General features: G+C 39.1%; 1 protein-coding gene across 2 annotated transcripts in view; it reads right to left on the bottom strand.

Annotated features, from left to right (window-relative positions):
• The window catches only part of AP2B1 (adaptor-related protein complex 2, beta 1 subunit), a 151,074-nt gene that overhangs the window by 108,622 nt on the left and 28,519 nt on the right, over positions 1–13,933 (bottom strand). For both annotated transcript variants that reach the window (XM_006832331.1, XM_006832332.1), the window contains one exon: positions 12,067–12,312. In XM_006832331.1, the coding sequence (XP_006832394.1) occupies positions 12,067–12,312 (246 nt within the window). The remainder of the gene's footprint in view (positions 1–12,066; positions 12,313–13,933) is intronic.

The following is a 13,933-nucleotide window of genomic DNA, read 5'->3' as shown; positions in this document are numbered from 1 at the left end:
CAAAGGTGACTCAAGACAGAAAAATGCATTCTTCTGCCTCATTTATTTCAGAGCTAATATCCTGACAGCACTTTAAGAGGCAAGATTTATTTACTACTTAGCTATAAAATCTGATTTATAAGCTACCTTTTACTTTACATGCATCAATTCTAAGGACATAAATTTGACCTTAAAAAAATAAACTCTAAAAGGAAATCTAGATACGCACTAGGAATGGAGTATCAGATAGAAACTCCTTTCTCACACATTTTCCTGTCCCTCTGATTTTCACCCTGCAGGATAATCTCACTCAATTTCACAGTCAGGAAGTCCAACACAGGTATTACTTCCTAGTGCAGTGAATGACTTTCACCTATTAACTAAATTATTATTTAGAGGACTTTCATTTTCAATAGTGACATTCAAGATCACATACTCTGAACAGATTTATGCTTCAGTTTTTCTGTTCGATTTTTTATCCTTTTAGTGGTACCCATGAAGATGTGAATAAAAATGAAAACAGTAAAATAAATGAAGAAAATCATTATGATTAGATACACAGGCGGATTACTTTTAGCATTAAAAAAAAAAAAATCACCACAGTTTGGAATTTTGTTCTCACCTTTATGGAGTTTCTGAAAATACCATGTGAAAGCACAGGGAGCAGGTATATTTATTTGACACACGTTTCAGTATCGCTAACATCTCCTCAAGGAGATGCTGACTATGTCTTACCAGTTGAATTATTAACTCAAAGAAGTAAAACTTAAAAGCTTATGCTTCAATCCAATACACTGTCTTTAGCACCACGTAACAATATGCCCACCATATTATATTCTCCAACGTTCAGTATTTTTTCTACATTCTTCCTTCTTGGAAAGAGAGCTAAAACTACCTAGTTAACCCAACAATGTTTGAATACATGCTAACAAGGTTTACAAATAAGACTCAATAAAATTCATTATTTAAACTGGCCTAAGATGTGATCTGATAAAATGCAAATATTATTAAAGTCAAAACCCTACAAATCCTTGCAAATCTCAACAAACATATAAAAGAACTCCTAAAAGTTATTGGCCAATAAACTCAGAAGGTACACCAAGATACACTGCACATAAACAAAACCAAAGTCTACTATGATACCACTTAGTGTCTCCTTTTTCAGAGTAACATGCTCTCCTGCCATATCAAAGCCTTGACATCATCTTAAAGGGAACTGATCTTCTGGTGTACTACTGAATTACTAGGTACAACAGATCTGTTTCCAGGAAGGCGTTGGTGAGAATTGCTTTAAAAATTAATTCTGCAATGATCTGACAAGTAATACTGTAAATAGATTTAGTTTGATTTGTGGATGAGGTGCCCTAAGGAACCTAAGGTAACCTAAGTAACAATGGCAGGGTTTAAACACCTTACACAAAAAACAAAAGCTTCAAAAACAAAAAAATAAAATTTGTGTTGAAAGACTAACCCCCCTGTATTGCAATGGATTATTTAATGTCTCTTCTAGCTATGTTGTTATTGTTAAGTACAGTCAAGGAGGTTCACAGCAACCCTGTATAGATAGGGTTTCTGAGGTTTTAAATCTTTGTAGAAGCAGAAATTCTCATCTTTCTCCCACAGAGCAGACAGTGGGCTCAAACCACTGACCTTCTGATTTGCAGTCCGCTGCTTATTGTATGGAGTCACTACACTCCCCTCTTCTAGCCATAGTCTTTGTAAACTCCCACCAAACAGCATTTTTGCCCCCGACGGGTCTAGTAAGATAAGGTGGGAGAAGATGCTGGCAGGATTATATGATTTAGTTGTGAGCAGTTAACAGGATTAACTCTGACTGTAAAAGCCTGGAACTCTAACACATATAAAGTGAGCCATCTCAGAAGCAGGAATGGAAGATCTCACTACCATCAAAGAGGAGGAGCCAGGAACGGAGTGTATTCTTTGGATCCATGATTCCTGCACACTGAACCTCCCAGACCCAAGGTCAGAAAGCTGTGACACCAGAGGAATGGCAGAGGAGCAGCAGCAGTTGAATTAAGAACCAGAGCACAAGAAAGAGTGATGGGCTTCCCAGACCATGGAGCAAGTAAAGTTGAGTGACGCTGGGCAAAAGGCTTGTTTGCAGAGTGGAGTATCTCCAGTGTCTTAACTGGGGAACCTAGGCTTGCTGACCCATGGAGCTAAGCAAAGAGCCTTTAGACTGAAGCTTATGGTGAAGTCCGTATGTCCTGTGGGCATTTATCTGCAACCCTAAAAGAGCTCTGTAACACTGGCCAGGCAAAGAGAGGTTTGTCTCTGGGCATGGCGAGGAAGGGCTGTCCTGATTAGAAGAACTGTGCCCTTCGTATTTCTGATCCTGAATTGTAACCTGTTAACTTCCCTAATTGAAGGTATAACTGAGAGTACTGTCTATGAATGAATTCTGTATAGTCATTACAATGAGTAATTAAACCCAGCTAAGAAATAGAGAACACTGTGGAAGGGATTGGTCCACTTTCTTGCACCTACTATAATTACTGATATCTAGCACTACAATCACTATGGAATATAAATATTTCTTATTACTAAGGGCATCCCAGTCCTCTATGCTTTAAAGCTTACAACAATACTAAAATGTAAGCACTATTTGTAATCACTATTGTGCAGATGAGAATACTGAAGCTCAGGGAGGCCACACAACTCTGAAATGGCAGAACCAGGACAGACACCTAAACCAGTATGGTTCTAGAGCATGAATTTTCATATAATACTAGAATAACTAGACAGAAAATGCCATTACACAGATAAAAAGCATGTTTCTGCTTGTGAGTTACTTTTATACAGAGTAGGTCAATGCTTTATAAAAGTGGAGTCTTGGTGTGGCACTGTAGGATAAGCACTGGACTGCTAAATGCAAGGTCAACAGCTCAAACCCACCAGCTGCTCCTCGGAAACCCTATACAGAGCCACTATGAGTTGGAACTGACTCTATTGACCTTAACAACAACAATAAATGAAATTGGGTATACTGAATTAACTGTGGAATAGTAAAAGAATATTAGTGAAGAAACTGGTAATTATAAATAAAATCTATAATTAATAGTAACATACCAATGTTAATTTCTTTAAACTTTGACAAGTGAATCATAGTTATATAAAATGCTAAAATTAGGTGAAACTAAGTGAAGGGCATATGGGAACTCTCTGAACGATCCGTTCAACTTCTCTGTAAATCTAAAATTATTCTCTCTAAATGAGTTTAGGCTTTTTTTTATAGCCTAAATTGGCAATGTAATGGAATAAAACCAATGGGAATGATTTTTAAAAAGGAAGAGTGAATACATGGAAAAAGATTTCTACAAAGTACATTAGTAAAGGAAAACAAAAAGTGATGGTCTTACCTAGTTACTGATAGAGGAGTGCTCAGAACAAAGGTGGGAAAAACAAAGGTAAGCAATTCACCTTCTATTAAAGTAGCCTCTAATGAGTCCACTTGTTGCTTTGTTGTTAGGTGCCATCAAGCTGATTCCAACCTCTGCACATCAGAAGGAAACACTGCCTGGCCCTACACCATCCTCACAATCACTGTTAAGCTTGAGTTCATTGCTGCTGCCACTGTGCCAATCCATCTCGTTAAAGGTTTTCCTCTTTTTTGCTGATCATCCACTTTATCCGGCATGGTATCCTTCTCAAGAGACCTGTCCCTCCTGACAATATGTCCAAAGTATGAGATACAAAGTCTCATCATCCTGGCTTTTAAAGGAGCATTCTAATGGTTGTTCTTCGTCAAACTCAGATTTATTTGTTTTTCTAGCTGTCCATGGTACTTTTATTTATTCTTCTTCAATACCATAACTCAAATGCATCTATTCTTCTTCAGTCTTCTTTACTTACTGTCCAACTTTCACATGCATATGGGGCTACTGAAAATCCCTTGGCTTGTGTCAGGAGTACTTTAGTCCTCAAACTGACATATTGAAAATTTTAAATAGGTTTTGTGCAGATCTGCCTAATGCAATATATTGTTTGATTTCTTGGCCGCTGCTTCCATGAATGTTGATCCGAGCAAAATGAAGTCTTTGACAACTTCAATTTTTTCTCCACTTACATGGATGTTGTGTTTTTTTTGGTCCAATGGTGAGAATTTCTGTTTTCTTTACATTGAGGTGCAACGCATACCGAAGGCTATGGTCTTATCTCTTCATCAGTAAGGCTGTACAACCTGCATATCATAGTTTTTAATGAGTCTACCTCTAATCCTGATGCCACGTTCCTCTTCATATAATCTAGCTTCTCAAATTATTTGCTCAGCATAGAGGTTGAATAAGTATGGTGAAAGAATACAACCCTGGCACACCTGATTTTCAATCATTCAGAGTCTGCTTGTTCTGTCCAAATGAGCATCTCTTGGTACAAATTTCTCAGGAGCACAATCAAGTGTTCCAGAATACTCAAACTCTACAACGTAGTCCATAACATAGCATGATCCACCTAGTTGAAAGCATAATCAATAAAGCACAGGTAAACATCTCTCTGGTATTCTCTGCTGTCAGCCAAGATCCATCAGACATCAGCAATGATATTCCTCGTTCCACATCCTCATCTGAATTCAGCTTGAACCTCTGGCTATTCCCCATCAATGTTTTGAATTACCATCCGTTTCTGAATTATCTTGAAAAAATGTTTACTTGCATGTGATATTAATGATACTATCCAATGATTTCTATATTCCATTAGGTCACCTCTCTCTTCTAATTAGTTGGCCAGGTAGCTGTCTTCTAAATTTCTTGGCATAGATGACTGAGTACTTCCAAGTGCTGCCCCATTCATCTGTCCATTTGTCACACTATGATGGTTTGCATGTTGCTGTGATGCTGCAAACTATGCCACTGGTATTTTGTATGCTGGCAGGGTTACCCATGAGTCCACTAATTCCACTTCAATCCTTCAGAAATGACTAACTGCTCCTCTGTTGTTGTGAGATGTCCTTCTTATCAAGAGAGCCTGCGGGTTAAACACTGAGCTCAGTTGAGTCTACCTAGAGACTTTTACAGAAAAACTTCAGCAAATGAGAAGATATGTGTTTAAACAAGTTTTACAGAGAGGGTAGGCCAACAGACAGATAATCCCACAGGCACGGTAACTCCATAAAATAAGTAAGCACTGAATTGCAAACCACAAGGTCAGCAGTTCAGGCTTACCAGCTGCTCTGCAGGAGAAAGCTGAACCTTTAAAAGCCTCAGAAACCCTATACAGGGTCACTGAATCAGAATCAACTCAATGGGATTTAACAACAAAAATAATCCTAAGGGCAGCTCTGACAGTGACAAAAGAGAGAACAGAAAAAAAGCCTGAAAGACCGAGATCAAAGTGACTATACGGTAAGCCAAGAGCCCTGGTGGCACAGTGGGTTAAGCACTGATTGGGTTGCTAGCAGTTCAAACCCACTAGATGCTTCATGGGTGAAAGATGAGACTGACTATTCCCATAAAGATATACAGTCTCAGAAACCCTATATAGGATTGCTATGAGTTAGAATCAACTTGATGGCAGTGAGAATACTGTTTGGGTTTTTATATGGTAAGCCAAAGGGGCTTAGGAGTACTGAGCTCAAAAACAGAAAACATGATAAAAATTTATACACACTTGACTGCTGTCTCCAGCATGCAGCACTAAGCAACAGTGGACCAACAGCAGCACTGTGAACTTCCTCCCATGCAACTCTCACAAAACAGGCTACTTATACCAGTTTCAATCAGGGCCATAGTGAGAAGGAGCTCATGGGGCCTGGGCCCAGCAGCTGTGCGGGAACCCACGCCCTGCCCTTGGCCAGGTTCCTGCCACCGGGATCCCATGGCAGCTCCACTTCAGTCTGGGGACCAGACTCCCATCCCGGAGGTAGAACTTATGATTTGTCTCAAATTTTCGCGTCATTTGTGTTTAAGGAGCTCTGGAAGCACAATGGTTACAAGTCGGGCTGCTAATCTCAGTCAGCAGTTCGAAACGCCCAGCAGTTCCATGGGAGAAAGATGAGGCTTTCTGCTCCTGTAAAGATTTATAGCCTCGGAAACCTTATACAGGGTCTCTATGAGTTGGAACCAACTCCACGGCACATAAGCACCACCACAACCATATCCCATTTAGGATCTTTAGGAAATTAGCTGTAGTTAACATTTTTCTTTTCAGCTGTGAACCTACACTTTATGGGGTCTCATTGGTGCAGTGGTTCAACATTTCAGCAGCTAACAATGTGGGTTGCTGGAACCTACCAATGCTCCTCAAGACAAGATGTGGCCGTCTGCTTCCATAAAGACGACAGTCTAAGAAACCTGAGAGGGCAGTTCTGTGTCCTGTAGGGTCGCCATCAGTCAGAATGGACATCAGAGCAATGGGTTTATTTGTGGACTACTCTGTATATACAGATGGAGATCCTCATCTTTCTTGTTAGTTTCAATTAGAAAATGTGACAGAATAAACAAAACACACCTCCCCAGGATTTCTGCAGCATTTTCCTTTTGACAAAGGGACTTTCAAGCCCTATTAAGGAGTTCTGGAACTCCTGGTGTGGTTCTGTGGGTAAATGCACTGGACTACAAAGTCAATTTGAACCACAAGATAGGCAGTTCAAGCTAACCAGCTGCTCCTCAGAAACCCTGTACAGGGTCGCTATGGGTCTCAACCAGCTCGACAGCACTTACCAACAACAACAAGGAGTTCTGGTGGGGCAACGTAGGATAAGCACTGGAATGCAAGGTTGGTTTTAACTGCGAGGTCAATTGTTCAAACAACAAGTCAGCTGCTCCTCAAAAACTCTATAAAAGGTAGCAATCAGTCAGAACTGACTCCACAGCAACTAACAAGTATGCCTGAAGGAGACACGGTTTTGTTGTTGTTAAGTGCCATTGAGTCAGTTCCAACTTACAGCAATCCTGTACAGAGTTGCTGATGAGTGACTAGTGAGTTTGAACCACCAACTTTGAGGGCCAGTGCTTATCCTACAGCACCACACCAGAACTCCTGGGCTACCAACTACAAAGTCAGCAGTTCAAATCTACTGTTTACTGCAGAAGAAAGATGAGGCGTTCTGCTCCCGTAAAGATTTACAATCCCAACCCTACACAGTATGAGTCAGAACTGACTCCACGGCAATTAACAACATCATCAAAGGAATCAGAAAATTTAAATGAACAAAAAAATAATTATTAATGTTTGCCTCATGTGTACGTCATAATTTTACAGTAACAGTCATCATCTTCTGAGTTCCCATAAGCCAAGGCCTTTGAGAGGCATTTTTCACACAATAGTTCAACTGAAATTCAATACAATTCTAAGATATTAACTCTCATTTTACAGACTCAAGGTGGTTAAGATACATGGAACAAAGACATAAAACTAGGAATACTAAGATTTTTTTTCATTTCGAAGTATTTATCTTTTCTCTTAGATGGAATTTCACTAAAAGTAAGCTTTAACCAAAGTATAAATGATAAAATAACTGCAGGAAAAGAAGTGTGTGTTACGCTCCTCAAACACCAGAAAATGAAAATATAATAAGTTCTATTACTTACAGCAAGGCACATCTCAGGAATCAGACAACCTAACTCCCAGAGTAGTTGCATATTGACTAACACTTTACTCTTAGAAGATTTTCAAGTTATTTCTGCAGATTGTCTACAAATTTTTGTACATCTAAAAGGCCCTTCTCAAGTGACACAAGAAAACTAAGCAAAGCCCTTTGAAATCTTTGATTTCTTTTGCAAGAGATTCTAACAATTGCTGGCACAGTGCTGCCACCATGTGGAGCAGTATCTCAACAAAAATGAAATAAAATGATTCCTTTAGAGCAGTAAAATAAGGCCTCATAAGCACCATAATCTCATAATCAGGAGTCCTGGTGCTGTAGTGGTTAAGAACAGAGCTGTTAACCAAGTTAGAACCCACAAGTTCTGTAGGAAAAATCTGATTCTATATAGATTTACAGCCTGAATGTTTTCTTTGACAAAATGTCAACAAATCTGTTTCTGTGGAGTTGAATCTGATTAATAGTGATCTTATATGGACCAAGAGGCAGTTGTTCGAACAGAACATGGGAACACTGAATGATTTAAAATTAAGAAGGTAAGTGACAGGGTTGTATTCTTTCACCATACTTATTCAACCTGTATGCTGAGCAAACAATCCGAGAAGCTGGGTTATGAGAAGAAAAACGTGGCATCAATATTGGAGGAAGTCTCATTAACAACCTGCGATAGATGATACAACCTTGCTTGATGAAAGTGAAGAGGACTTAAAACATTTACTGATGAAGAGCAAAGAGTCGGTACCAACTCATAGCAACCTTATGCACAGCAGAATGAAGCACTGCCCAATCCTGGGCCAGCCTCACGACTGTTGCATTGATGCTGCCATTTGGCCAATCCATCTCACTGGGGGTCTTCCTCTTTTTTCTCTGACCCTCCACCTTACCAAACATGATGTCCTTCTCCAGCGATTGGTCCCTCCTGACAATATTTCTGAAGTATGAGAGACGAAGTTTGGCCATCTTGGCTTCCAAGGAGCACTCTGGCTGCACTTCTTCCAAAACGGATCTATTGGTTCTTTCAGCAGCCCATGGTACTTTCAATACTCTCCTCCAACACAATAACTCAAAAGCATCAATTTTTCTATGGTCTTCCTTATTCACTGTCCAACTTTCGCATGCATATGACATTACCGAAAATACCATGGCTTGGGTCAGGCACACCTTAGTCCTCAAGCTGACATCTTTGCTCTTCATTTTGAAAAGGACTTATGCAGCAGATTTGCCTAATGCAATACGTCATTTGATTTCTTGACTGCTGCTTCCATGAGTGTTGATAGTTGATCCAAGAAGAAACAAGTTCTTGACAACTTCAATCTTTTCTCCGTTGATAAGAATGTTGTTTATTGGTCCGTTGTTGGGTTTTTTTTTTTTCTTACCTTTGGGTTTTATCCATACCAAAGGCTGTGCTCTTTGATCATCATCAGTAAATGTTTTAAGTCCTCTTCACTTTCAGCAAGGTTGTATCATCTGCATATGGCAGGTTGTTAATGAGTCTTCCTCCAATCCTGATGCCACGTTTTTCTTCATAGAACCCAGCTTCTCAGATTATTTGTTCTCAGATTATTTGTTCAGCATACACGTTGAATAAGTATGGTGAAAGAATACAACCCTGTCGCACACCTTTTTAACTTGAAAACATTCAGTGTTCCCTTGTTCTATTCAAACAACTGCCTCTTGGTCCAGGTACAGATTCTTCATGAGCACAATTAAGTGTTCCGGAATACTCATACTTCGCAATGTTGTCCATAGCTTGTCATGATCCACACAATCAAAAGCCTTTGCATAGTCAATCAAGCACAGGTAAACATCTTTCTGATATTCTCTGCTTTCAGCCAAGATCTATCGGACATCAGCAATGATATCCCTCGTTTCATGGCCTCTTCTGAATCCAGCTTGAACCTCTGGAAGTTCTCTGTCAATGTATGATTATAGCCGTTTCTATATTACCTTTAGCAAAACTTTACTCGCATGAGATATCAAAGATATTGCCCGATGATTTCCATATTCCATTGGGTCGCTTCTCTTTGGAATGGGCACAAATATGGATCTCTTCCAATCAGTCAGCCAGATAGCTGTCTTTCAAATTTCTTGGCAGAGATGAGTGAGTGCCTCCTGTGCCGCCTCACTTTCTTGAAAGATTTCAATTTTTATTCCATCAATTCCTGGTGCCTTGTTCTTTGCCAATTCCTTAAAGGCACCTTGGACTTCCTCCTTCAGTATCAACACCAGTATCAACTCCAGTGTAGGGGGAAAAGCCTAAACTAATATAAACCTAATGTAAAGTCTTCAGAGCAGAATTTATATAATTAGATGATCAGCAATAGGGACTAACTGGGAGTTTAGTTGTAAAGGTATTTTTTTCTTTTTCTTTTTTTGTATTCTATCCTGGTGGTTTTTTTTTGTTTTTTTTTGTAAACCAGGATACAGCACAAAAACAGAAAAATAAAAAAATAACTTTACAACTAAACTCCCAGTTAGTCCCTATTGCTGATCATCTAATTATATAAATTCTGCTCTGAAGACTTTACATTAGGCTTATATTAGTTTAGGCTTTTCCCCCTACACTGGAGTTGCCACATTCTTAGCCTCACTGAATATTCAGTAAGTTTCTACAAGATATACAATATTCTGCTCATCTCATTAGTACTTGAAACCTAAATACTTTGCATCTCATCACTTGTTTTCAGGTAGAGCATTTACAAGACAATTGCTTAAAGAGTGACTCCAAACAAATACCAGAAGCACAATTTGTACCAGCTACACAGTCTAGGGGGTCCTGGCATGGCACCCTAGGATAAGCACCAGACTACAAAGACTGGTTTGAACCACAAGGCTGGCGGTTCAAATCCACCAGCTGCTCCTCAAAAACCCTATGCAGAGTTGCTATAAGACAGAACCGACACAACAGCACATAAGAACAACAGTTTATAGGGAGTGTGGTGGCTCAGTAAGATAAGCACTGGACTGCAAGCCACAAGGTCCAAGGTTTGAGCCCACCAGCTGCTCTGTGAGAGAAAGATAAGGCTTTCTGCTCCCACAAAACTTTACAGCCTCAGAAACCTTATACAAGGATGCTATGAGATGGAACCGACTCGATGGCCCACAACAACATCAACAACTGGTTATAACACAGATATTGCCTTATAAAGTTAATTCTTTAATGGAATTTAAAAAAATACAACATAGCTGCAGAGACAAAAGGCTTGAATCTTCCAATATTGGTGGCAATTCCATCAAGAGCAAGAGCACGCACACCTCTCTACTTGCCTTGGAGATGACTTAAAGATTCCTTATGGTATAGTCAGCACCATAAATACTTCTCAAAATATATGCCTGACTTCATCCTTTGACCTGAAATACTAAACCTGAAGGATAAAAACGATAAATATGAACCAGAGATACCCAAGGAATAAGATACACCAATAAGAAATATCAAGGCAAAGATCTGAGCATGTAATTTGAAAGTGACAATGTCTATTTCAAGGCAAATCTAACCTGTCCATTTAAAAAAGTCCAACAAATATAATATTTCAAGGTTACCCATCGTCTAACTCCTTGTGTTACTCACTTCCAAGCAAACACTGCATTAAAACAGAAGGCCTTTAAACTAAAGAAAGTAATTCTGTTTTACCACCTTCTTGGTAATGATCCTTACTGACAAACGTAATTCAAATGAGCTACAGTTACTAGTAGAGTTTAAGGCACTCTGGTAGCATAGTGGTTACAAATCAGGCTGCGAACCGCAAGGTCAGCAGTTCAAAACTACCAGCTGTTCCAGGAGAGAAAGATGAGGCTTTCTGCTCCTGTAAAAATTTCCAGCCTCGGAACACCCTGTACAGGGTTGCTATGAGTCGGAACCGAGTACCACCACACATAACCACCACCACCACTAGTAGAATTTATGTGCCACTTGATACTTACTTCCTTTCTCCTGATAATACTTGAAGTTTAACATGCCCAGTAAAAGAGATACATGATTCCAAAACTGTAGAGTGCTGCATTCTGGCAGCCAAACATTTAGAATATGATCAAGTTGACTAGAAGAAATCTTGTCCTAGAATTCTCTTGTAGGAAAATGCATTATAATAACTATGCAATAAACATCAATTCAGTTTTTACTCCCACATCACCAGACAATACCATAATCATCTGAATAAATAATCTTTTTAAAAAGTAACCAACCAACCTGATCTCCTAAAGAAAATGATAAAAGAACATGTTCCTGAGCAAATATAGGATAGGTACAATACAAAAGTTTGTTTTGAAAATCATGGATTTTGGTTCTCACCTCAGAAAAACCTAGGGCATGACATTAAAATCTGTGGGACAAACAGAAATCATGCGTAAAGAGCTACTCATTGATCAATGTCACAAAGACATGGTTTACTTTAAACATACTTTTAAAAGGATTCATTTTAATGATCCTCTCGTGATAAAAGTAGAAGCTGCTTACCCTTTGGATTTGAATTTGCTAAGACATCTCCATTTTAAATGATGATCTCATTATACAAGTAGAAGCTGCTTACCATTGGATTTGAATCCGCTATAAGATCTCGCAAAGAATCCAAGAATCCCTGATCTTCCACCATTTGGGCATTGATGTCATGGAGCTTTGCCACACAGACAGCAGCTGTTTTCCGAACATAGGGGTCTTCATCCTTTAAGCACTTGCGGAGGGGTTCACAGAGATATTCTGTAATCTTGTCCACCCGGATGCAGCCCATGGTTCTCACTGCCAACGCTCGAATCAATGGATTGGGATCTTCACAGTCCTACAGAACACAATCATAAATAACTGCAGATGTACAGTCTAGATAATCCATAAAAGAATGTTTCATTAATTTAATAGTTATATACTTTAATTTAATAGTTATATACTTTCGTTACATTTTGTATCAAAAGCCAAATCTCCCGTTTTATTCTTAAGTATAAATCTGGTCCCCCACATGCTTGTATTCAGATGCATGAAAAATGAGACACTGGAAAGACTATCTCATTCTACAATTAGTCCTTAAGTAACAAGTACAGAGAAAGAAAAGCTGTATCTCCAGGATCAATGGCCAAGAAAGGCAAGGCACAGAGGAGCTGGTAGGTGGTGGTGGTGGTTATGTACCATGGAGTCGGTTCTGACTCACAGCGATCCTGCATAGGGTTTCCGAGGCTGTAAATCTTTACAGGAACAGAAAGCCTCCTCTTTCTCCAATGGAACCACTGGCAATTTCAACCTGCTGACCTTGAGATTCGCAGGCTGATTGGTAACCATTATGCTACCAGATCTCCAATGGCATAAATTCCTAGAGTGAGGTGAGCTCCCTATTCTTGTGCATTCTCCCTTACTACCCACTGTTTTCTACATGAGAATACTTACAGAGCTGAAACACTCATTAAATTGCCCTACATAAATTTTTTTTAAATGTTTTAACATTATAAACCTATGTACAACTCTTAGTTTCAAACACAATAAACTAAATCTTTCCAATGATTTATTCTACTTATGAACCATGAGACAAAGAGATGAAATTTTATGTTCTGTCTAATGTAGCTAAACATAGGAAAAGAACAAAAATTCCACAATAAGAAAGCATATTGTTATGTTTCAAAACAATTCAATAAAAGTAATTTTTAAAATGCTGTTTTTTTGGGCTCTTTAAAATTCATGTAGACTAAGTTCCAAGCAAGAGAAAAAACAAAACAGTAGGTTAAAAAAAATTAATGGAAACAACCCTAGTATGTTCATTAAATCTGATAAAAGAAAAAATCTGAATATTTAATAACATTAAAGAACTATTGCCAGGTTTTTAAGATGTGACAATGACAGTGTGTTGTTGTTAGGTGCTGCTGAGTCAATACCGATTCATAGTAACCTTAAGCACAACAGAAGGAAACACTGCCAGGTCCTGAGCCAACCTCACAACTGTTACTACCTTTGAATCCATTGCTGCCAATCCATCTCGTTGGGAGTCTTCCTCTTTTTCAGTGACCCTCCACTTTACCAAGCATGATGGCCTTCTTTAGGGACTGGTCCCTCCTGATAATATGTCCAAAGTATGAGAGATGATGTCTGGCCATGGTGGTTTCTAAGGAGTATTCTGGCTGTACTTCTTCCAACACAGATTGGTTTGTTCTTTTGGCAGTCTGTGGTACCTTCAATATACTCCTCCAACACCATAACTCAAATGCATCAATTCTTCGACAGTCTTCACTGTCAAACTTTCACACACATTGAGGCTATTGAAAATGCTATGGTTTAAGTCAGGTGCACCTTAGTCCTCAAACTGACACCTCTGCTCTTTAACATTTTAAAGAGGTCTTGTACAGCAGACTTGACTTGCTGCTTCCATGAGTGTTGATGGTGGATCCAAGCAAATAGAAGTCTTACACCTTCAATCTTTT

This window comes from Chrysochloris asiatica, unplaced genomic scaffold (genome assembly GCF_000296735.1).
Source record: "Chrysochloris asiatica unplaced genomic scaffold, ChrAsi1.0 scaffold00007, whole genome shotgun sequence".
NCBI lineage: Eukaryota > Metazoa > Chordata > Mammalia > Afrosoricida > Chrysochloridae > Chrysochloris > Chrysochloris asiatica.
This window is presented reverse-complemented; position numbering and strand designations above follow the sequence as displayed.